This window comes from Rana temporaria, chromosome 7 (assembly GCF_905171775.1).
Source record: "Rana temporaria chromosome 7, aRanTem1.1, whole genome shotgun sequence".
Lineage (NCBI taxonomy): Eukaryota > Metazoa > Chordata > Amphibia > Anura > Ranidae > Rana > Rana temporaria.
The window spans coordinates 123,651,743-123,674,351 of NC_053495.1; the positions used below are offsets into that span (position 1 = coordinate 123,651,743).

The following is a 22,609-nucleotide window of genomic DNA, read 5'->3' on the forward strand; positions in this document are numbered from 1 at the left end:
ACCCTCTGAATGTAGAAAAATTATCCTGTGAATTGTTGAAGACCATTGAAGGGTTTTCACTGAAATGTAATTCATGAATGATAGCTGCAAATTGTATATAATTTTCAGTATCCACATACTTCTGTTAAGTGTTTTCTTTTATTGATGGAAAAACATACATCTGAGGTTTGGAAGATTATTTGAATAAGGCTAGTCAACTAATGTGCCCTATATATTTAATATTTTTTTCTAGACTTTTAGGATTCATTTGTTAGGACTCAACTACACTAATAATTTTATGTAAGCTATTAGCTACATAAGTCACGCGATCAAAAGCCATAGCAAAACTACAAAGGATTCAGAGTTTATTCACATTCATAACCTTTCCATTGACCTAATAATGTCTATGATTTGTTATGAATGCACAATTGCTGCTATGATTGGCAATCTGCATCTGTGCAATCCTCTGGCAGGTGTCTGTTATACTCTATGTTTAACTTGTGGCATTTACTTTTTAGAGTGAGTCAATCAAATTTTTATTTTAACATCCTAAGACGCTGTATAATTAAAGCAAATCTGTTCAGCAAAATTGTATCTGTGTCACATTTGATCAAGAGAAAGGCTCAGAAAAGCATGCACCTTGAATGCAAAGGCTATGCCTTTCATTAAAGTGGATGTAAACCCACTCTCATCCTTTCTAAACTACTGCTGTAGTGCTGATCTATAAGGATATACATGCCTCCTGCATGTATCCTTACCTGTCAAATGTCTCCCCTCTGTCTGTTATGAGACCTGAAAAACTGCAGATTCTGTGGGTGGATCTGTTGCGCATCTATATACGCCGTTTACGTAAGGCAACGGTCCGGCGTAACTTTACCCCTCATAAAGCAGGGGTAAGTCATGTTAGGTATGGACGTCGGAAACGTCGGAACAGCGTTGTATTTTACGTTGTTTGCGTAAGTCGTCCGTGAATGGGGATGGGGGTAGGTTACGTTCACGTCGCCTAAACAATGAGCCGACGTATCTTAGGGAGAAAATTTGACGTGATACTGAGCATGCGCGTGCATGCGCCATTCGTAAAGCGCGTCATTTACGTGGGGTCACGAATCATTTACATACGACTTGCCCACTACCAGCCTAGTTTGAATTAGGCGGGCTTACGCCGGCCCATTTACACTACGCCGCCGTAACTTAGAGCGCAAGTTCTTTCTGAATACGGGACCTGCCGCTCTAAGTTACGGCGGCGTAGTGTATCTGAGATACTCTACGCCCGCCTAAAGATAGGTGTTTCTCTCTGAATCTGGCCCTAAGTTTGTATGTTACTGACTATAAATATAGCAGTAGCAACTTTCTATCTTGCAAGCATTGACAAATGGCTGCTGGGAACCCTGTCTGGAGCCTAAGAGAACCCCAGTTATTTGCCCTTCCAATTCACTTGATCACAGTTCAGAGGTCAGGAAGTGCTTTATTAGCAATAGATTGCTATAGATCAGGGATATGCAATTAGCGGACCTCCAGCTGTTGCAAAACTACAAGTCCCATCATGCTTCTGACTCTGGTGTCATGCTTGTGGCTGTCAGAGTCTTGCTATGCCTCATGGGAATTGTAGTTCTGCAACAGCTGGAGGTCCGCTAATTGCATATCCCCGCTATAGATGTAAATAGCCACATTGGTTTTCCATTCTCTTGAACTGTGAACTTCCTAGGTTCAGGTCAAACTAATGTTTAATCTGAACCCAGAGCTCATGCCTAATGGAGATAAGCTAAGACAGATATGTTTTTAGACCACTCTAGTGGCAATCATGGTTCCCTATATATATATTAATTTAAGGATTGACCAAGTCCAAAAATTAGCAAACTTTGTGGGCACACAATGAGAGAGAGAATCAGTAAAAAAGTATACATTTTATTACAACATAATTAAAAAACATATAAACAACATACAAACAACATCCTGTATGGACACAATTACCAGTTACACAATAATGCAGTTATAGAGGACTGGACCAATGGTACAAAGATTAATTTAATACTATATCAAGGTAAAAGAAGAATTTCTGATCCAGTAATGCCTCCAAAAACATGCTCGTCAACGCGTTTCACTAAAATATTTCCTTCCCCTGGACAGATACTGGGTAGATGTGGGTATATTTAAAAACAAGAGAGTGCATGTATTCGTATTTAATGTAGTATTAATACATAAATATATATATATATATATATATATATATATATATATATATATATATATATATATATATATATATATATATATATATATATACTACATTAAATACTTATACATGTACTCTCTTGTTTTCAAATATACCAGCACCTACCCAGTATCTGTCCTAAGGAAGCTAATATTTTAGTGTAACGCATCGACGAGCAAGATTTTGGAGGCATTGCTGGATCAGAAATTCTTCTCTTACCTTGATATCGTATTACATTAATCTTTGTACCGTAGGTCCAGTCCTCTATAACTGCATTATTGGGTAACTGGTAATTGTGTCCATACAGGGTGTTGTTTGTATGTTGTTAATGTTTTTTAATTACGTTGTAATAAAATGTACACTTTTTTACTGATTCTCTCGCTCATTGTGTGCCCACAAAGTCCGCAAATTTTTTGACTTGGTCAATCCTTAAATATATATTTTGGATGTTGGCATGGTGAGGGTCCTCCATACTTCTATATATACTGTGGAAAGGTGAGCACAGCTACCCAGAGACAGTGTATTATACACAGGATTACCAAATGAAAATTAAGGAAACAAATCGTGAAAAAAAAGAAAACAAGCTAAGGACTAGTAAGCTGCAAAAATAAACGTTTGTTTTTGGAGTTAGACTTTCTTTAATCTGTTAACACAGATTATTGCAAAAAGACTATGGGGTTAAATTACTAAAACTGGAAAGTTTAAAATCCGGTGCAGCGCTAAATAGAAACCAATCAGCTTCTAGTTTTTCATCACCACTTATTTGAACAAGCTTATTGGCTACCCTCCAGTTTTAGTAAATCAACCCCTGTGTGTCAGATCGTTAAAATGTGTTTGTGGTGAGGTTATGTTGCCAAATTTGTTATTATTGTTGTAATAGTTATTATTATTGTCATTGTAAGTGTAATTAATAATATAATAAGTAGTAGTAATTATTGTTGTTGCTTTTTTTTTTAAATGTCGATTGAAGTTACTGACTAAAAAAAGCTACTGGGTTAAGGCTGAGAACAGGGGCACATTCATGCAAACTACAGTGGGCACCATTTTCTATTTTAAATACACACCAAAGGAAGTTATTGTTCCTGTGTTAGCCATCTCAAGTTCTACACAGTATTGTGGGGGAAGGTGACCACCCACACAGGCTCCAGTTGTTTGGGTGCCATTTCTGCTTTTGAAGTCATGATACTTGTAAATAAAAGCTTCTTACTTGAATGCGTCAGATGCAATGCTAAAAATACTTATTGTTTGAATAGTATCACAAAAGATGAAGTTTGCTTTTTCTTTGTTTCACTTGCCTTTTACATTTGTGGATATTGACACTAAGTCAACTGATTTTAAGTGTTCCCTTTTCAATTAGACCTAATATATTTGACATGTTCTTTTTCATCACTTTGCAACCAATTCATTAAAGAGGAGGTCCGGAAAAAAATAATTAAAAGCCAGCAGCAACACATACTGCAGCTGCTGGCTTTTAATAAATGGACACATACCTGTCCTGCTGTCCCTCGATGTCGGCAGTAGGGTTCCCGGTGTGAAGCCTGAAAGGCTACACTGTTGCCGCCATTGCGGGTAAGGGAACCCGGCAGTGTAGCCTTTCGGCTTCACGCCGGGAACCCTACTGCGCATGCGCGAGGCCCCGTTCCTCTCTCCTATTAGCCGGGCGGCCAGGGGAGGAGGAGAAGGGAGCCCCACAGTGATGTCACTGCCGCGTCACGGCCGTGGCCAGACTCCCAGGAGTGGGAAAGAATACCTGTCAAAGACAGGTATCCTGTCCCCCCTCCCCCTGAAAGGTGCCAATTGTGGCACCGGAGGGGGGGAGGAATCCGATGAGCAGAAGTTCCACTTTAGGGTGGAGCTCCGCTTTAAGTTATAAAAATCAAAAAGAGAGCAGCTATAGGTAAAAATGTTTGCTATAAATGAAACCAATAATAGTTCTGGTGTAAGAAACAATATGAATAACTATGACTAGGTTATTTAAATGCTAGCACTGATATACTTTGTGTACAGCTTTTTAGGTAAATCTATTGTTTGAAAAAAACAAACAAAGTTCAAATTTTATCTTACTTTTACTATTACTACCATTTCCTGGTATCAACTACTAACTCTTTTTATGGTCATCTGTCATTTGGATCTCTCAATCCCCATATTATGTTTATGATCCCCCTAAGCCAACTCAAATGTAATAACTTTAGCGAAGGCTAGCAGAGAGTAATAAATTCATACAGTTCCTTAGGTTTGGATTTTGTTAGTGTCAAATATTGATATAATGCACTGAAACTTTTTTCTTGATAATCAGTCTCATATATTTATGCACAGAGTTGAATATTGAACAAAATTGTATCCACTGCAAGCTTAAGAAAAAAAGATTAAATTACAAATAATTCATCAGTAGTGCATCGGACAGCCTTATTTCAAACCTATCTTTCTTTTATCCCGATTGGAAAATAATGACTCCTTGTTGTCAATGTTATCAGTACATAGATTATATAACAGATTGACTTATATCATATTGCTTCTAGGAAAGGATTGAAATTCTAGAAGGGGTTTATATTTTCACATATGGCTGCCATTTGTACCCTCGGAATGACCTGTACTATAAGACTACGTTGGTCCCAGCACTAGAATTTTTCACTTAACTTCAAGGATGCTATACTGTTTTGTTAGTCAGTCAATAAGAGATATGTATTCAATATTTCCACTCATGCTGATACAGTCTTTGAATAAGAAATAAAATAGAAAATGACTGAAAATAATTTACAATGGAACTTAAGGCAAAACATCCTTTAATTGTATCATACATTTAGAAAAAAAGTTATTGTAAAGGTATTTTTTTTAAATAACAATCATGTCATACTTACCCACTTTGTGCAATGGTTTTGCACAGAGCAGCCCCGATTCTTATCTATTTGGGTCTCCTGCCGGCACTCTGGACTCCTCCTTTTTTACATGTGCCACCATAGAAAGCTGCTTCCTATGGTGGCATAAGTGCACCCGCTGCTCCCACGTCACTGGATTTAATTGGCAGCAGCAGGAGCCTATGGCTCCCACTGTCCTCACTGAGTCCAGTGGGAAGTTAGAGAGAGATCACTGCTTTTTGGCACAACATTGGTAGCCAATCCCAATTGAGATTGGGGTCAGGCATAGGTGTGCACAGCCTATTGCATTAGGGTGTGCACCTCAAAGTTCAAACACATGTGTTTGTGTGCATGTGTATATATACTAACGGTGCCATTTGAGCAGTAGATGGTGTCGGTAGGGCAGAGATAGGTGTCAGTAGAGCAGTGGATGGTGTCAGAATTTTTTTTTTCACATTTTTTAGAAGCCCCATTAGGGGGCTTTGGTGAAATATTAGAGGTTTAAACTGTGCCAATCAGAATGATTAGGGTATGACCAGGCACACCTGGCACACCCTGTGTGCACGCCTATGGGCTCAGGTAAGTATTTAGGAGGAGGGCCGAGCTGACAGAAGATTTGTCAGCTCCGCCCTTAAATACGCGATATATTTTAAATCTGCTGGTATAAATACGTGTACTCTGGCTATATTTTAGTTTTTTATAATCCCTTGTGCACCAGACATCAAACTGGACTCATTTATACCTGCAGCTGGGGTTAAAAATGCTCCCCCTTAAGCTGCAAAGGCAGCGGACGATGGTGTACGCATGCTACGGCCATATTACTTTGCATTGTGGCACTTTAAAGATTATCCCCCCTATCAGACTTGGTGACCTGGTCATTTGATTGGGGCTGCACTAAAAACATTCCACAACTGTGTGCAATGCACATAATTGAGGTGTGGTGGTGTGGGGTTTTAGAGATTTAAACAGGTGGTGAGGAAGCTGCAAGCTGTTTGAGGAGCTTGCCTGCTTACCTGCTAAAACCCGGCTCCTACCCTTTCCGAATGAACAGTCAGTCAGTGATCACATATAACTGAAACATCGTAACCTGTGTTTACGATGCTTCAGTTTATGAATGGAGAGGAGCCACTGTCTTATCTCCATTCATTTTCAGTGCAGCTGAGGCTGCTGAGAAAGGGACTGGGGAATCTGTGTCTTTAGTCCCTTTCTCTGTCTCAAAGGGGAGATGTCAGAGGTCTGTTAAGACCCCTGATATCTCACCAAAGCCCCCCAACAGGGCTAAAAAAATAATAGAAAAAAAAATGCAATAAATAATATATATATATATATTTTTTTAAATAATAACAATTTTAATGAAAAACACACTGACACCATCCATCCACACCCCCCTAAAACAACAAAGCATTATAGAAAAACATAACAAAAAATTGTAAAAAAATGTATCAGTACTTGTACTCGGTCTTAAAAAAGTGGTATCCCTACCTAAACTGGACTAACAGATTGTGACAGGGACTCAGAGTGAGGACAGATGTGGATGATTGTAATGTATTAAATAAAGTATAAATACTGTATAAGATCTTCCAAAGACAAGTTGGGATCCGTTGAACTTTGCCTATTGCGAATTTTGATTTATTTCACAAAATATGTGTGTTTACATGCTGAGAGCATATGATGAGTGAAATGACCTCTTGTCTAAACTTCTGCCAAAAAAATGTAAACTATCAATACAGCTGAATATTTGGACACAGTAGGATCAGAACTGTATAATTATTATAGGCAAATAGAGCAAGTGAAGTTTCACTTTAGAGAATTTTAGGGAATGTGGTGAAATTTAATTTGGCAAAAATAACCCAATCATAACCCAATATTATCTTCAAATAATACTAGAACACCATTAACAAATTGGAACATAATTTATTGCCATAGTTACATGAAGAGGTTAGTTTAAATGTGCAAGCATAGGTTGATACAAATCCCTTTAGCATAAGAGTTAAAACTAAACTAAAAACATTATTAAATTCAGGAAGTAAGCTACTGGACTTACAAACACAATAAAAGAACTTTGACGTCATGTATAGTTTGGTAACCTACAATGTTATGGTTTACTACAACTTTCATAGGGGTTACCACATTTCCAATATTACTCTTTGCCTTGTTGGCAGTATATCTTCTTTTTAAAGCAATTTATAAAGTACCTTCCTTCTTATATTGTAAGCTCTAATGGCCAGGGTCCTCTCATTCCTATTGTATTAAACGGTATTGTAATGGTACTGTCTGCCCTTATGTTGTAAAGCGCTGTGTAAACTGTTGCCACCATATAATTCCTTATAATCATAATAATAATACCAATACAAATAATAAAGTAATTGAAAATGTAAACTGTTAAATGATTCCAGAAGGAATTTTACTTGCTGAAACTAGAATATTAATCTTGCAACATTGGTGTAACTTTCGACACCATCAATTATTGTAAGGTCTCCTAACCTTGTTCTTTGTTTTTCATCTTTTACAGCTGGACCAGTCGATGTACTCAGAGCTTTAGATTTTCACAATACACCAGAAGGTGTGTCAAAAACAGCAGGATTTTGCACAAACAGAAAGGCATCCAAGGGATCAGACGCAGCATACAAAGTTCATAAAAATGCCCAGCTTAGTGTACCAATGAACCAATTATACCCAGGTAAGATAATTTTTATATTCCTGTTGTATATTCTGTTTTGACAATTCTAAATGTTAAAGGGGTTGTAAAGGTATTTTTTCCCCCCTAAACAGCTTCCTTTACCCTAGTGCAGTCCTCCTTCACTTACCTCATCCTTAGATTTTGCTTTTAAATGTCCTTATTTCTTCTGAGAAATCTTCACTTCCTGTTCTTCTGTCTGTAACAACACACAGTAATGCGAGGCTTTCTCCCTGGTGTGGAGAAAGCCTCTTGAGGGGAGAGGGGGCAAGCAGGAGGGTCAGAACACTCTACACTTTGCAGATAGAGAAAGGAGCTGTGTCTTAGTGGGCGTCCTGACACTCCTGCTCACCCCCTCCCCCTCAAGAGGCTTTCTCCACACCAGGGAGAGAGCCTCACATTACTGTGTGTACAACCCCTTTAAATGTTACTAAACCCAGGACCCTGCATTCACTATGTGTCCAGCCAAGCACTGGTTAAATCTTGTAAGAGGTGTTTTCATTCTCCCCTGATTGTCCTATGAGGCTGCATGTCCCCTGACCCTCTGGCTGGACAGTGCTGATTGGCCCTGGGTTGATCACATGCACACTCCCAAGAAAAAGAAAAACTTTAGCAATACACACCAAACTGAGCATGTGGAGAATGCCTCCAAAGCCCTGTACACACGCTCGGTTTTCCTGGCGGTAAAAAGTCTGCCGGGAAAACCGAGGGGAAAGCCGAGAACCTGGCAGGAAAACTGCCATGGAGCTTTGGCCAGGAATCCCGGCCGTGTGTATGCTTCATCGGTACTACCTCGCAGTGTTTCCCATAGGAAAGTATTAGTAAATCTGGCGGAAAAAAAAAACTGCCGGGAATCCCGACGGGAAAATAGAGAGCAGGTTCTCAGCTGTTTTCCTGTCGGGAAAACTGCGCGGAAGCATACACATGTCCGATTTTTTCCAGCCAAAAGCTCTCTTGGCAGTTTTTCCTGGCAGGAAAACCGGTCGTGTGTATGGGGCTAATGGCTCTGTTCTATTAGAAGATGGTTTGGGAACTGTGGAAGGAGGGGCAGATCAGAGAGCCTTTTTACACAATGCAGAGGATAACCCCTTAGGTTCCATAGTGAGTATAACAAGCATGCTTTACTGCATATAGAGATTGATTTTACTGTTATGGGTTTAGTAACACTTTAAAGAGTGAAGAAAATATATAAAGACAATGTTTGAGAAATTGCATTTGCAGGGGTGCATCAAAAGTCAAAGTCCAACAATGGATTTTGTAGCTCAAAAATTATTAGATATTTATTTGGGGGGGCGAGAACATTTACACTCTGTGCTGTCCTCTGAACTCCATAATCAGATTGTGGAGTCTCACACTAAAGCCTAGTACACACAAGCTGAATATCGGCCGGTTTTGGCTGGGTCAATGGAAGCCTGCCGACATTCGGCCTGTGTGTACATCAGCCTGTCTGACAGAAGCCAGTCAAATGGGCATGCTAGAGGATGGGCATTCAATCAGTGCTGGCAGCCAATGGCTGTGAGCGCTGACTGGTGTGTACGGGGGAGGGGGGGGGTTCAGTCCCCTGTCATAACACAATAGTTTACCGCATAGTTGGTACAGCAAGCTCCTCCTGAGATTCTTAGGGCCAGATTCACAGTGAGAGTACTCCGGCGTATCTACTTATACACTGGCATACTTTCAAATTTCCTGCGTCGTATCTTTAGTTTGAATCCTCAAACCAAGATACAACGGCTTCTGGGTTCGATCCGACAGGCGTACGGCTTCGTACGCCTTCGGATCGTAGGTGCAATACTTCGGCGCCCGCTGGGTGGAGTTCGCGTTGTTTTCCACGTTGGGTATGCAAATTAGCGATTTACGACAATCCACGAACGTACGCGCGGCCGTCGCATTTTCTAACGTTGTCTGTAGTCGGCTTTTTCCGGCGTATAGTTAAAGCTGCTATTTTGCGGCGTATACATAGACTTGCCATGTTAAAGTATAGCCGTCGTTCCCGTGTCGAAATTTGAATTTTTTTTTTGCGTAAGTCGTCCGTGAATAGGGATGGACGTAAGTCACGTCTAAGTTAAAAAAATGACGTTGTTGCGATGTCATTTAGCGCAAAGCACGGCAGGAAATTTCGAAACGCAGTTCAATCGGTGTGGGGACGCGCTTCATTTAAATGAATCACGCCCCCTTCCCGCCGATTTGAATTCCGCCGCCAGAAATACACTACGCCGCCGTAACTTACGACGCAAATTCTTCCTGGATTCGACTTAGAGCCAGGTAAGATACAGCGGCGTAGTGTATCTCTGATACGCTGCACCTGTCCTTTTCTATGTGAATCTGGCCCTCAGTTTTTATTTCATTTAGTCCACATGGGTGAGCAAAAAAAAAAACAACAACTTGCAGTGTGTACCAGACTTTACCAGGAGTATATGATTAAATAATATGACATCCAACTAGATAACTATGTTAACAAAACAGAGATCACATTGCCTTTCAAGTTACTATTTTGATCATTAAGGGCTTATTTCCACTATCACCAATGGGCTGCCAATGCAGTTCTAATACAAGGACAATTGCTTTATGTGATGTAGTTTCGGTTCATATAAATGCACCAAAAATTGGACATGTAGCAATTTTGCACAGCAGAGCAAAAAGCACAGCGCAGCCTTTTTAAAATGGGCGTTAATGCATCACAAAAAATGCATTGCACAGCAAAAGCAGTAGAAAAAAACAAACAGATCATGAAAAATGCACTGTTATACATGTTGAAAATACACTGCATTGTAGCACAAATAAAAAAAACACATGCCAGTGTAAGCATGCTATGTGGAACGAACACATGCATCATGAGACTTTAGCCCCTTAGTTTCTCTAATAAAAAGTTCTCCTAGTCAATGGCAGCAAAATAGATGAGGGGTTTACAAAGAAGGAGAAAAAAATTATCGAGCAGCTAGGACATTTTTTTTTTTAATTCTACCTTTATTTTTTTACGTTTAGGCTAAGCATGATCAAAACCCGACTGGTTGTTATTGGGAACACCTTTCTCCACTAGACATGATGTTGTGTGGTGTCTTGTGACACTCACAGCTCTCCAATAGACGAAAACCTCCTTACAGTTGTGCAGTAGCATAATTAAACACAGACAATCTTCGTTTTGCTCATTCCATGGTGAAAGCTTCATATTACTACTCCCTAAAATAGTATTTTAATAGCTTACTACATTCCATTTTACTTCTTTGTCACAGTGCCGCTTCATTATATGAAATACAAATACACTTGAGCAAGAATGTAGCTGTTAAAAAAATGTCCAGAAGAACAAAAATATGAAATATGCGGTTTTCCATGGAGGCACATAAAAGATGAGTTTCAATATTTTCTTCTGAAATATGAACACTTAGATCATTTTCTAGTCAGTATGAATTATAGTCTAAAGGTTTGGTAAGGATGAATTGTACACATCCAAGGCATGTTACCCATAAAAATCTGCCTAGCCCATGTAATTCAGTGTAATTAAAGGAAATCTTTTCTTTAAAAAACATAGGGATTGCCATTGTTAACCTCCTTCTGAAAATGCCTGCTGTCTGGCTAATATGCTAACCTGCCTTCAGTACCTTCTGAGTCACTGAGTGGGAATTCATAGTCATTCAGACTTGTTATACTTATTTTTGGTTTCTGACTAAGAAAGTAATGACATTTCAGAAGCAAGTCAGCAATGAAAGCATCCATATTTCTTCTAGGAAAGGTTCCTATTGATTACGGTAGTTAGAACAAAAGAATTACGGTATATATGATCTCCAGATTGCTTCTTAGGTATATTTATGTTTTAGGTGACAAACTGTCACTTTTCAAAACTGTTGCAGTTGTCAGTTCAGGATTGCAGGTCAGGGGTCAAATATAAGCATCAGTCACTGTAAATCTTTGCAGAATCTGTGCTACTGAACCTGCATGATTGTTACAAGCAGGGCTTTTTTTCTCAGAAAATAGGTGCAGGAACTTAATCACGACCCCCCACACATACACACACCCTCCAAACCTCATCACATAGTGGGTTAATGGTGTGGTTAAATTTGGAAGGGTGGAAGGGTCTTAAGGGGCATTAAACACCAAGAGTGCATTACATACAGAGTGTAGAGTTTGGAGGTGCACTACAAAGAGAGTGCAGATTTCAGCCTTCTTCAACAGCCGCTTACCTCTGCATCCCCATTCCACATCCCACTTTCACCCATCTTCAGCTCTGACCTCTCTATGCAACCCCCCTTTCTTAAAAGCTCCACCATCGTCCATGTATCTTACTTTTGTTGCTGTATTAAGCTGAAGCACCCAGCCGGCTCTGGTACCTCCACTGTAGGTAGGTGACTTCTGTGTATACAAGTGATAGTGGTAGGTAGAGAGCCTGAGCCAGAGGTGGTCAAACTGAGTTCCACCAAGTTCCAACTGAAAAAAAGCCCCGGTTACAAGTTTTGTTTGAATCAATAGCATTGCATAGACATATTGAGCTGTGTATTGGTGGCCATTGGTTGACAACCAATTATGAGCAAGGAAAAGAAGTCTTAGGGATGTGTCGGAAAAGAGAATCTGCTGCTGTAGATACATCATCAACAAAAGCTTCACAGCTATTTATCCTATGCAGTCCCACTCTTTCTGGTCCAGAATTCTTAGTAATCTCAATCGCTAGAAAGGAAGTGACAACTCTATGGTCTACGCAACTACATATTGTAATGGTAAAATGTCTCTTAAGCCCTGTAAACACGATCGGAATTTCAGATGAAAAAAGTCAGACGGACTTTTTCCATCGGAAATTCCGACAGCATGTATGCCCCATCGGAGTAATTCCATCTGAAATTCTGATGAATTCCATCAGAGTTTACATAGAGAACATGTTCTATTTTACTCCGATGGAATTCCATTGGAATTCCGATGTGAATTTGGTCGGACAAAGGTTCGATCGTATGTACAGGGCATAAGGGATTGTTTTTGTGATATGGTCCTTAATGTGTTTGTAAAGGAAAAACTTTTACTTTGTTCTTGTCTCATATGCTGAGGGTAATATTTTCCCTCTCTATTTGTGCTGGTGACCACGGTCATCAAGACAAAAGTAAGTCCTACATTTTATAGCTGTCATAAGAGCAAGAGGTGAGGGCAATTCCTCCAAATGGGGACACATAGGGGCAGATCCACAAAGGAAGTATCTACTGATACGCCGGCGTACTTTCAAATTTCCCGCGTCGTATCTTTGGTTTGAATCCTCAAACCAAGATACGATGGCATCTGGGTTAGATCCGACAGGCGTATGGCTTCGTACGCCTTCGGATCTTAGATGCAATACTTCGGCGTCCGCTAGGTGGTGTTCACGTCGTTTTCCGCGTCGGGTATGCAAATTAGCTATTTCCACGAACGTACGCGCGGCCATCTCATTATCTTACGTCGTCTCTAGTCGGCTTTTTCCAGAGTATAGTTAAAGCTGGTATTTCATTGCGTATAGTTAGACTTGCCATGTTAAGTATGGCCGTCGTTCCAGCGTTTATTTTGAATTTTGAATTTTTTTGCGTAAGTCGTCCGTGAATCAGGATGGACGTAATTCATGTCTATGTTAAAAAAAATGACGTCCTTGCGACGTCATTTAGCGCAATGCATGGCGGGAAATTTAGGGACGGTGCATGCACAGTTCATTCGGCGCGGGGACGCGCTTCATTTAAATGAAACACGCCCCCTAATCGCCGATTTGAATTACGCGCCGTTACGCCGCCAGAGATAGACTACGCCACCGTGACTTACGGCGCAAATTCTTTCAGGATTCGAACCGAGGACTAGTAAGTCACGGCGGCGTAGCGTATCTCAGATACGCTGCGCCGGGGCAGATCTTTGTGGATCTGCCCCATAGTCTGGTGGTAACTGCCTAACTTTAGGGAGATTTCCTTTTATTTCTGAATACATCTCCAAGATATGAAGTGAAGTAAAATCTCCCCAGAAGGACGCAGGTCAAAAAATAAACTTTATGTAGTATTTCCGGAGGAACAAAATTATCCTGTTACTATACTTTAAAAGTTGAATGAACTGAAAAAATAGCAGGTCTACAGTACAGCGGCTGAGGTAGGAATCTTATGGCTGTCTGTATAACTTTACAGTACAAATATGCCTACAGGCTGCCATAAATGGCTCACATTTTGTCCAATTTAGCTAAATTCAAGCCATGGGTGGCCCTGTCAACACCACCCAACTTGACAGAATTTCATTTTTTATTTGGATTTTGTATAAGTAACCAAGTGGATATTTCTTTGCTGAACGGTGACTACATCCAATTAGGTATAGTCATTGTTCAGGTATTCTGATAACTGTTAGCACATAAAATAGCTGTCGGGAAGATTCCTCTATCCACTCTGTTTAGCATGGATGGGAGAATCTATTAGATTTTCAGTGTTCAGCTTGGGGACTGTATGAGAGAAATTTAATTAAAAGCTGTCCCTGCTGATAACATCAGTTTTGCCACTTTTAAACACATTTGTATTTTATGGATATCTTGTTAAGTTTCTGGTTAGCAGTAGTGAAACAATTATGTCTTCCCTCAGTAGAGTGAGACATGCTAGTGCACATCTGTTAAGCAGAACGCATCTGTTTTCTTAGGGGCTTCTGCAGCTGGAATCCAGGGATGAGAAGGGCTTCCCAGATTTCTGTGCCTGTTATAAATATGTTACTGGCTGTGATTTTTTATTTTATTTTATTTATTTTTTTATAAATAAACAAGGCATTACAAGTGTCTTCTCTATGCATCCACTTACAAGCCAAGACTTGAAAGTCTGAAAAAGTATTTGAATTCCACAGAGGTATTCAATTAACCAATCTGGCTTTAAAAGACCAGGTTGCCTCCGGCAGTTAGGATGGTGGTGGAGAAAGAGTTAAACAGTATCCTGGGCCTGCACATGCAGAACTGTAAAGAATCAAAAACAGCTACTACTAAGAAACACATAAAGCATAACTTGCAATATAACAATTTTCTTCACTTACTCCCCTACTACTATCAATAATTCGAGCAATAGACAGGACCTCCAAACTGAGATTAAATAGGGAGATAAGAGCCGGTTCACACAGGGGCAACTTGTCAGGAGACTTAGCCGCCTGATAATTCGCGCTCCGTTCTGTACTATGGAACTGTTCTAATAGGAGTGGCTCAAGTCGCTCCGACTTAGAAAAAGGTTCCTGTACGACTTTGTGTCTCTTTCTCTCCGTGTCTCTCTCTCTCCATGTCTCTCTCTCTCCGTGTCTCTCTCTCACTGTGTCTCTCTCCCTCTGTGTCTCTCTCTCTCAGTGTCTCTCTCTCTCTCCGTGTCTCTCTCTCTCTCTCCGTGTCTCTCTCTCTCTCCGTGTCTCTCTCTCTCAGTGTCTCTCTCTCTCCGTGTCTCTCTCTCTGTCTCTCTCTCCGTGTCTCTCTCTCTCTCCGTCTCTCTCTCTCTCAGTCTCTCTCTCCGTGTCTCTCTCTCTCTCCATGTCTCTCTCTCTCTGTGTCTCTCTCTCTGTGTCTCTCTCAATGCCACTCTGTCACTCTCTTTCTGTGTCTCTCTTTGTCGCTCTGTCTCTCTATGTGTGCCGCTCTGTCTCAATCTGTGTGCCGCTCTGTCTCAATCTGTGTGCCGCTCTGTCTCTCTCTGTGTGCTGCTCTGTCTCTCTCTGTGTGCCGTTCTGTGCCGCTCTGTCTCTCTCTGTGTGCCGCTCTGTCTCTTTCTGCCGCTCTGTGTATCTCTCTGCCACTCTGCCTCTCTCCCCAGTCTGTGTTCCATCTCACCTGCTGCTTGTCCTGCATCATGACATCGGGGTCCTGAGGATAGGAGGAGATGGCCGCCATGTTTGTTCAGTGTCCGGCGCACTGTGATTGGGCGTATGGAGAGGGAGTTGAGGATCACGGACAGGCCAGCCCCACTCTGCACATGACCCCCATGGCCCAATCACAGGGCGCCAGACATTGAAAGATGGCGGCCGGAGCTTCGGGCGGCTGGGGACACAGGAAATGAAATTTAGGAGGACGCAGCCAGTGTGACACACACTGACTTGAAATTGCGCCCCCCCTAAATATAGCGCCCGGGAGAACGGCCCCCTGCACCCCCCAGGCTACGCCACTGACTGCCCCGACACCAAAAACAATAGTTATTTTTAGTCACAAATTTGATTTTGCATATGCTATTTAGGCTACCCACTACTGCTAATTAAACCAAATACTACTAATCATTAATTGTTCTATTAAGTTAGTATCCAAACTTTATTTAAGTAGTTATCACTGGAAACTTTTGTGGTGGCTCACCTAAATCTGAGGTAGCCCTTAATGTGGAATCATCTAATAACAGTAACCCCAATCGTTTTTTAAATTTCTTTCATACGATATCTTTTGAGTTATATTCAGTAATTACCTATGCCAAGTAAGATCTATTTTATAAAAAAAATATTATTTTCGAAAACCCTGTTAATTAAATGTACTTTGAGAAGGTGCTAAATATACCCATTGAGGTACACATTGCCATTGGTGGTGTACATAATTCTCAATATCATTTTTTTTTGATCACCTTTAGATTTTCTTACAAAAAGAACTTCATAACTACACCATTGTCAAGCTTTCAATTATCACACAGTAGTTATAAAACACCAACAATTTACATTGTTGTACTGTATATTGTAGCTCTAATCTCCAAATGACTAGGTTTTGGAAGACCCTTCTCATATGTGATCTATAGACATACAGCCAAACTGGAGACATTCAAAAATTTTACTTTGCAGACACGAGGGATGGATTGCAAATTCAGTAATTATATAACACCATCTACAATCCTATCTTCTCAATACTGAATTAAAGGGGTTGTAAAGGTAATCCCCCCCCCCCCCTAAATAGCTTCCTTTACCTTAGTGCAGTCCTCCTTCACTTACCTCACCCTTCGATTTTGCTTTTAAATGTCCTACTTTCTTCTGAGAAATCCTCACTTCCTGTTCTTCTGTCTGTAACTACACACAGTAATGCAAGGCTTTCTCCCTGGTGTGGAGAAAGCCTCTTGAGGGGGGAGGGGGCAAGCAGGAGTGTCAGGACATCCACTAACACACAGCTCCTTTCTCTATCTGCAAAGAGGCTTTCTCCACACCAGGGAGAAAGCCTTGCATTACTGTGGTGAGTTACAGACAGAAGAACAGGAAGTGAGGGTTTCTCAGAAGTAATAAGGACACTTAAAAGCAAAATCGAAGGATAAGGTAAGTGAAGGAGGACTGCACTAAGGTAAAGGAAGCTATTTAGGGAAACATTTTTTTACCTTTACAACCCCTTTAATAACAATAAGCAGAGGAGCAACCCAGAGATTAGGCCATTAGGCAAAATAGCCAGTTTGACGCTCACTTTTCATACCTTATTTAGTTATTACTATGTCTTCTAGATTGTTAGATAGGAAACCAACTCAAGTATGTGCAACTGGCCAGAACAAGTTATATTCTTGACTTAGAAATCTGAGATATGTCCGTTCAATGATGATGGACACTAAAACAAATTACAATGGAAAAAATGCAGTTAAAATTGTCTCCAGTCAAAAGTTGCTGAAGGCAGTGACTTGTTTAATCACATAAAGGTGAGAACAAACATGGTTCATCTTGTTCTTGCCCAGCAACTATAAAGTACAGCTGTGCTCAAGTTATACTGTGTATGGTTGGAAAGCTGTGTAAAATGAAAAAATAAAAATAAAATGAATACTAGAGATGAGAGCAGAAGCTATAAAAATAAGAGCAATTAAAGAATTCAAAACTCTTAAAAAAAAAATCCACAGGTGAGCCAAATCAAGGAGGCCTAGAGAGTGCTTATACGTAGTATAACTGTAAAAATAAATTGTTGTTGACAACTTTACACCTAGATTTTATTTTTCCAGTCATTTTCAGTGACTGCTTTGGAACACATTTTGGGATTGCGTTAAGCTTTCTTGTTGCACCTACAATTCATGTAAATTATACTAGGTCCCATATATACCTGCCCTCTCCATTGTGCCCAGCACTAAAAAAGTGCATTGAACCAAATTACTTTATAGACAAAATTAAGTGTTTGCTTTTTGTCACCTTCCTATACTTTAAGTTAAGTTAAGGTATATATAATATATCTACACTGATGCCTTTAAGCCATTTTTTTTATATATATGCCCTGTCAGATTAAGCTATCACATAGATTTGGAAATCATGTTCCAGATTGTGCCATTGTATCCAAAATGGCTTGCTCTATCCATGCTTGGGCAATTTTAGTTCCTTATGTCAGTACAAGCCCCAACATGACCAGGGTTTGCCTGCTGTAAGCGGAACGGGTAGATGGGGAACATATTCAAAAGACCATGTTTTCCGAAAACTACAGCTACAGTAGAAGCTAATGCTTTAAAGGTATTTTTTTTTCATTAATTCATTTACTTATGCTTATGTCAATATTAACATCCATTGTTGATCAGTATTCAACACAAGGGCAAATTTTGACTAGTCTTCCTGGTCATTACCCTGGCCCACAAACCCCCCTTCTGCATACACACACTTTATACACCTGTGATGAGACATCACAGTTTGGGCAGTAAGTTTGGTCTAGACAACAAGAGTGAGGGATTGAGTCCTAGACCCAATTTAGGGCACCCCAACCACTGCATAACTAGGGTGAGTTGACATGCAGGCACTATGAGGTACTTGCTATATGGTAATTGTGGTAGTGCGCTGGTATCGGGTTCAATTTATTTTATATAGGTGATTATCAGCACTGCAGAACCTCCCTGTATCTTCACTGCAGTTTCCTAGAACATGGGTGCCAATCACATGCTTAACTTTATCACACAGCTACTGTATCTCATAGCATTCCCCTATACTTTATATATAATTATTTTGCATGTGGCAACGGCATTGTGGCCATAGTTCTACACTTTGTGGTTGAATTTGTCATTAAGTTAAATGTATCTACTCGAGTATAAGCTGACCCAAATATAAATCGAGGCACCTAATTTTACAACAAAAAAAAAAGAAAACTTATTGACTCAAATATAAGCCTAGGGTGGGAAATGCAGCAGCTACTGATAACCAATACCCATCTGCAACCTCACTGTGCCCATCTGCAGCCTAACTGTGCCCATCTGCAGCCTCACTGTGCCCATTTGAGGCCTCCCTGTGCCCATTTGCAGCTTCACTGTGCCCATCTGCAGCCTCACTGTGCCCACCTGTACCATCAGTGCCCATCTGCAGCCTATCTGTGCCCATCTTCAGCCTCACTGTGCCCATTTTTAGCCTCACTAAGCCCATCTGCAGCCTCACTGTGCCCATTTGCAGCCACATATACCTTTGATTACGGTCTCCCGCTGTGTCATGCAGTCTTGTTCGGTGGCTGTCCACTGTAACAAAGCCCTGCCTCCTCCTTATCAGTGATAGATAGAACACTGATTCAGTTTCCCAGCATTGTATCTGTGTTCCGTCTATCATGGACAAGGAGGAGGCAGGGCTTTTTTACAGTGGATGGCAGTTAAGTCTGCATGACAAACCGTCACTCAAGTATAAGCTGAGGGGGGCTTTTTCAGCATAAAAGATGTGCTGAAAAAGTCGGTTTATATACGGTAAATCTTTTGCATATTTTTGCCCATCTCCAGATAACTAACAACTTGTAATAACTGAATATGCAAAGAATAGGTGACTGGTATAAGAATATGGCAATATATTTTAACATTTTAGTATTTGAGATATACCAGATTCTCTGGGATATACAGTATAATATAAGAAACAAATACCAAAGCAACAAGCCCTGTCATTTTCCAGACCACACACGTTTGTTTATGTGACATTTGCCATTCCGTCAGACAATTTCCTGCATTTGCATATTTTACCTAATTGTTTTTGACTTTTCAGTTATTAAAGTTCACCCTGCGTGTTTTTTAATTTACTAACCTTATTGAAAATGAGTTGTCTATTTGTACGGAGGCTAGCTTATTTACCTACTAAATGATGAAATGAGGACACTACAAATTGTGCTTAATTTTCTCAATAAATATAGCATACGCAAAATACCATCAACATGACAAACAAGCAATTCACAGATACACAGCAGTCACAGTTCCAGTTTTGAATGTTGCTATTCTATTTGGCCTGTGACCAGGGTAAAGATATTTAACTGTGTCTAGTGACTCCCCCAAGCATAGCAGGTACCTCTAGGGACCAGAACTCTATTTCAGTTTATTTACAGATCTTCCCAGAAGCCTCGAAAACTGTGGTACCTTATTATATATAGCACCAGCAATTTATCACAGCACTTTACATACTGTACATTTACATTAGTCCCTGCCCTCAAGGAGCTTACAATCTAAGGTCCTTATTAAACATATACTCACACACATGATATCTATTCCACCAGCATGTCTTTGGAATTTGAGGAAACCTATGCAAGCACAGAGAAAACATGCTAACGCAATGCAGATGGTGTCCAGACCAGGATTTATACCCAGGATCCAGTGCTGCAAGGCAAAAGTGTTAACTCCTAAACCACTGTGCTGACCAGTGATACAATCAATCCTGTTTATGGGTTATAGGGAGGTGTAGAGGGGTGGCCCAGATCTCAGACTTTCATGCCATATAGAGATTTATATAACAGAGTATCCCTGATTTTGGAGCTTTTGGGGCACTCTGGAAATAAACTAAAACAGTATTCTGAGACCAAAAAATGTCAGCTATGGGATCCAGATTGCAGTTTAAGCACTCAGCATTACTCCAGCTGCCCCTAGCAACAACATTTCAGCCACTTCTCCTTACACTGCAGGTTAGACCTTTGTAATGCATTCATACTGACTTCTCTTCATCCCCCTTCCAAACCCTGTTCTTTGTTTTGCCATGCACGCACCCATTTCTAAGAACTTCAGACCAGGCACAGTGGAAACTGTAGAATGTTTTACTTAATGTAAAACAGTCTTTCACAGATTTCCTCCATACATCCTCTAGTTCAGGGATATGCAATTAGTGAAACCTCCAGCTGTTGCAGAGCTACAGGTCCCATGGGGCATAACAAGACTCTGACAGCCATATGCATTACTCCAAAGGTTAGAGCAGAGTTACATGTGGCAGCAGTCCTTCATATAATTCTCCATCCAAGGACCCAGCTAGGTTGCTTTCAGCTGTATTCATAGTCCATCACAAGGTGACAGAGCCATGAACCCCTGGGAGCCGGCACATTAACCCCTTCCTGAATTCCAGCTAGCCTATTAGCACAATACACAATTAATTCATAAAAGGCAGTAGAAAAATCAACATATGAGGTAGAATATGGTCAAGCATTACCCAATGTAGGCACCTGCATACAAGTATTTAAGGAGGTGTTTAGCAGTGGCAAACTATGTATTTCTCTTGTAGAACTACCCCCGGAGGAGCTGCTGGTTTGTTTTGGGTGGCACATTTACCTCGTGGCTCTTCCGAATTCCTAGGGGTGAATAGAGCATATAGCAGAAGTAAAGCAATGTCCGCAACAGGTGCTCTTTGCTGTGCTCTTTATTACCCAGCCGGGTAAAAACAAATAACTTGTGGTGAGGAAAGTAGAGTTGAAAGAAGGAAGGAGAATAGCAAATTCAGGCGTAGCAATAGGTAAACAGTCCTGCTCCGAAGTGTAACACTTCTCTGTACCACTCCTGCTTGAGTGGGTATAGCGTACCTGGACAGGCCACTCTGACTGACCTAGCAGCCGGAGTATCGCTCGAACCCTTGAGGAAAAGTCTCTGCCACAGACCCTTCTTAGAATGCCTGTGGCAGAGACACCTCTGCCACAGGCCCTCTCTGATTGCAGTTATGGAGGCAATCCTCCTTAGGTGAATTACGCCTGGATCTCCTTCTTAACGTCGCCCAGGTACCGACTGACAGGTGATCAATCCTTCAGTGTCCAGCTACCTTGATCTCTGGTGGTTTGTCGAAATCTTTTTGGACCGCCAGCCTCTCATTGGCGCTCCTCAGACGGGCTCCCCACTGAACAGCTATACTGCTTGGGATCCTCAGAGGTGGGAACCCAGTCGATCACTGGGTCCCTGTCGCTGCTCAAATGCTCCGGACCAACATGGTCCCGAAGCCAGGAACACCACGTGGCACGCACGCCTCGGCCAGGTAGGCCATAACGCCGGGGCGCCGTGATGTGGTCACCCTAAAGGTGGGTGCCACACTGGACGAAGAAGAACCAGAACCAATGGCGTCTGCCCCATAAATACCCTCCCCCAGCATGCACAGCGAGGCTCAACCCTCCTGATTGGCCGCTGAGGAAGAGCAACCAAACCTTGACTCCACTGCTGTCATCTAATGCACTGGGGTGGGAAGAACACCCCAGCACAACAGAATGAGCCCACAGCACAGCCAAGCTGATACAAAGACCCTGTTTTGAACATAACAATTTGGATCAGAGTCTAAACTATACTCTGATCCCCTTCTAAATTTAAATAGCTACGGTACTTTAAAGTAACCAGGCGCTACACTCTCATGACATGTTTTATTTAAAGGAATACAAATGTGAACAATCATGCTTTATGTTTTTTTTCCTGGAGCTTTTCTTTAAAGCATATCTTTGGATAGAGAAGGTTAGAATCTCTGATAGATTTATATTGCTGTATGAAGCTTTCAATTTTACGCGGCTCTACGTGAATCTGCCCCTATATATTTACAGCATGTATGTTATGTGTGAGTGTGTTATACTGCTCACCAACACTAACTGGGAGCCGTGTGTCCTTTTTAACTGAATCAGCCCCAACGCAAGTCAGCTGTATGGCCTCAAGCCTTCTTGTAGATTAGATCCACACTCTAAAAATGTTGACTTGGGGGGCTGTTGAAACATAATGTATAATAAACTCCAGACAGAACACATTTGCTGGTTAAATATGCTTGATATTATGTTTTAAACTAGAGTTTAACCTAATT

At 40.9% G+C, this 22,609-nt stretch overlaps 1 protein-coding gene across 5 annotated transcripts in view; it reads left to right on the forward strand.

Annotated features, from left to right (window-relative positions):
* Nucleotides 1-22,609, forward strand: part of COL11A1 (collagen type XI alpha 1 chain) — a 255,883-nt gene that overhangs the window by 32,964 nt on the left and 200,310 nt on the right. For all 5 annotated transcript variants that reach the window (XM_040359914.1, XM_040359918.1, XM_040359916.1 and 2 more), the window contains exon 2: nt 7,559-7,726. In XM_040359914.1, the coding sequence (XP_040215848.1) occupies nt 7,559-7,726 (168 nt within the window). The remainder of the gene's footprint in view (nt 1-7,558; nt 7,727-22,609) is intronic.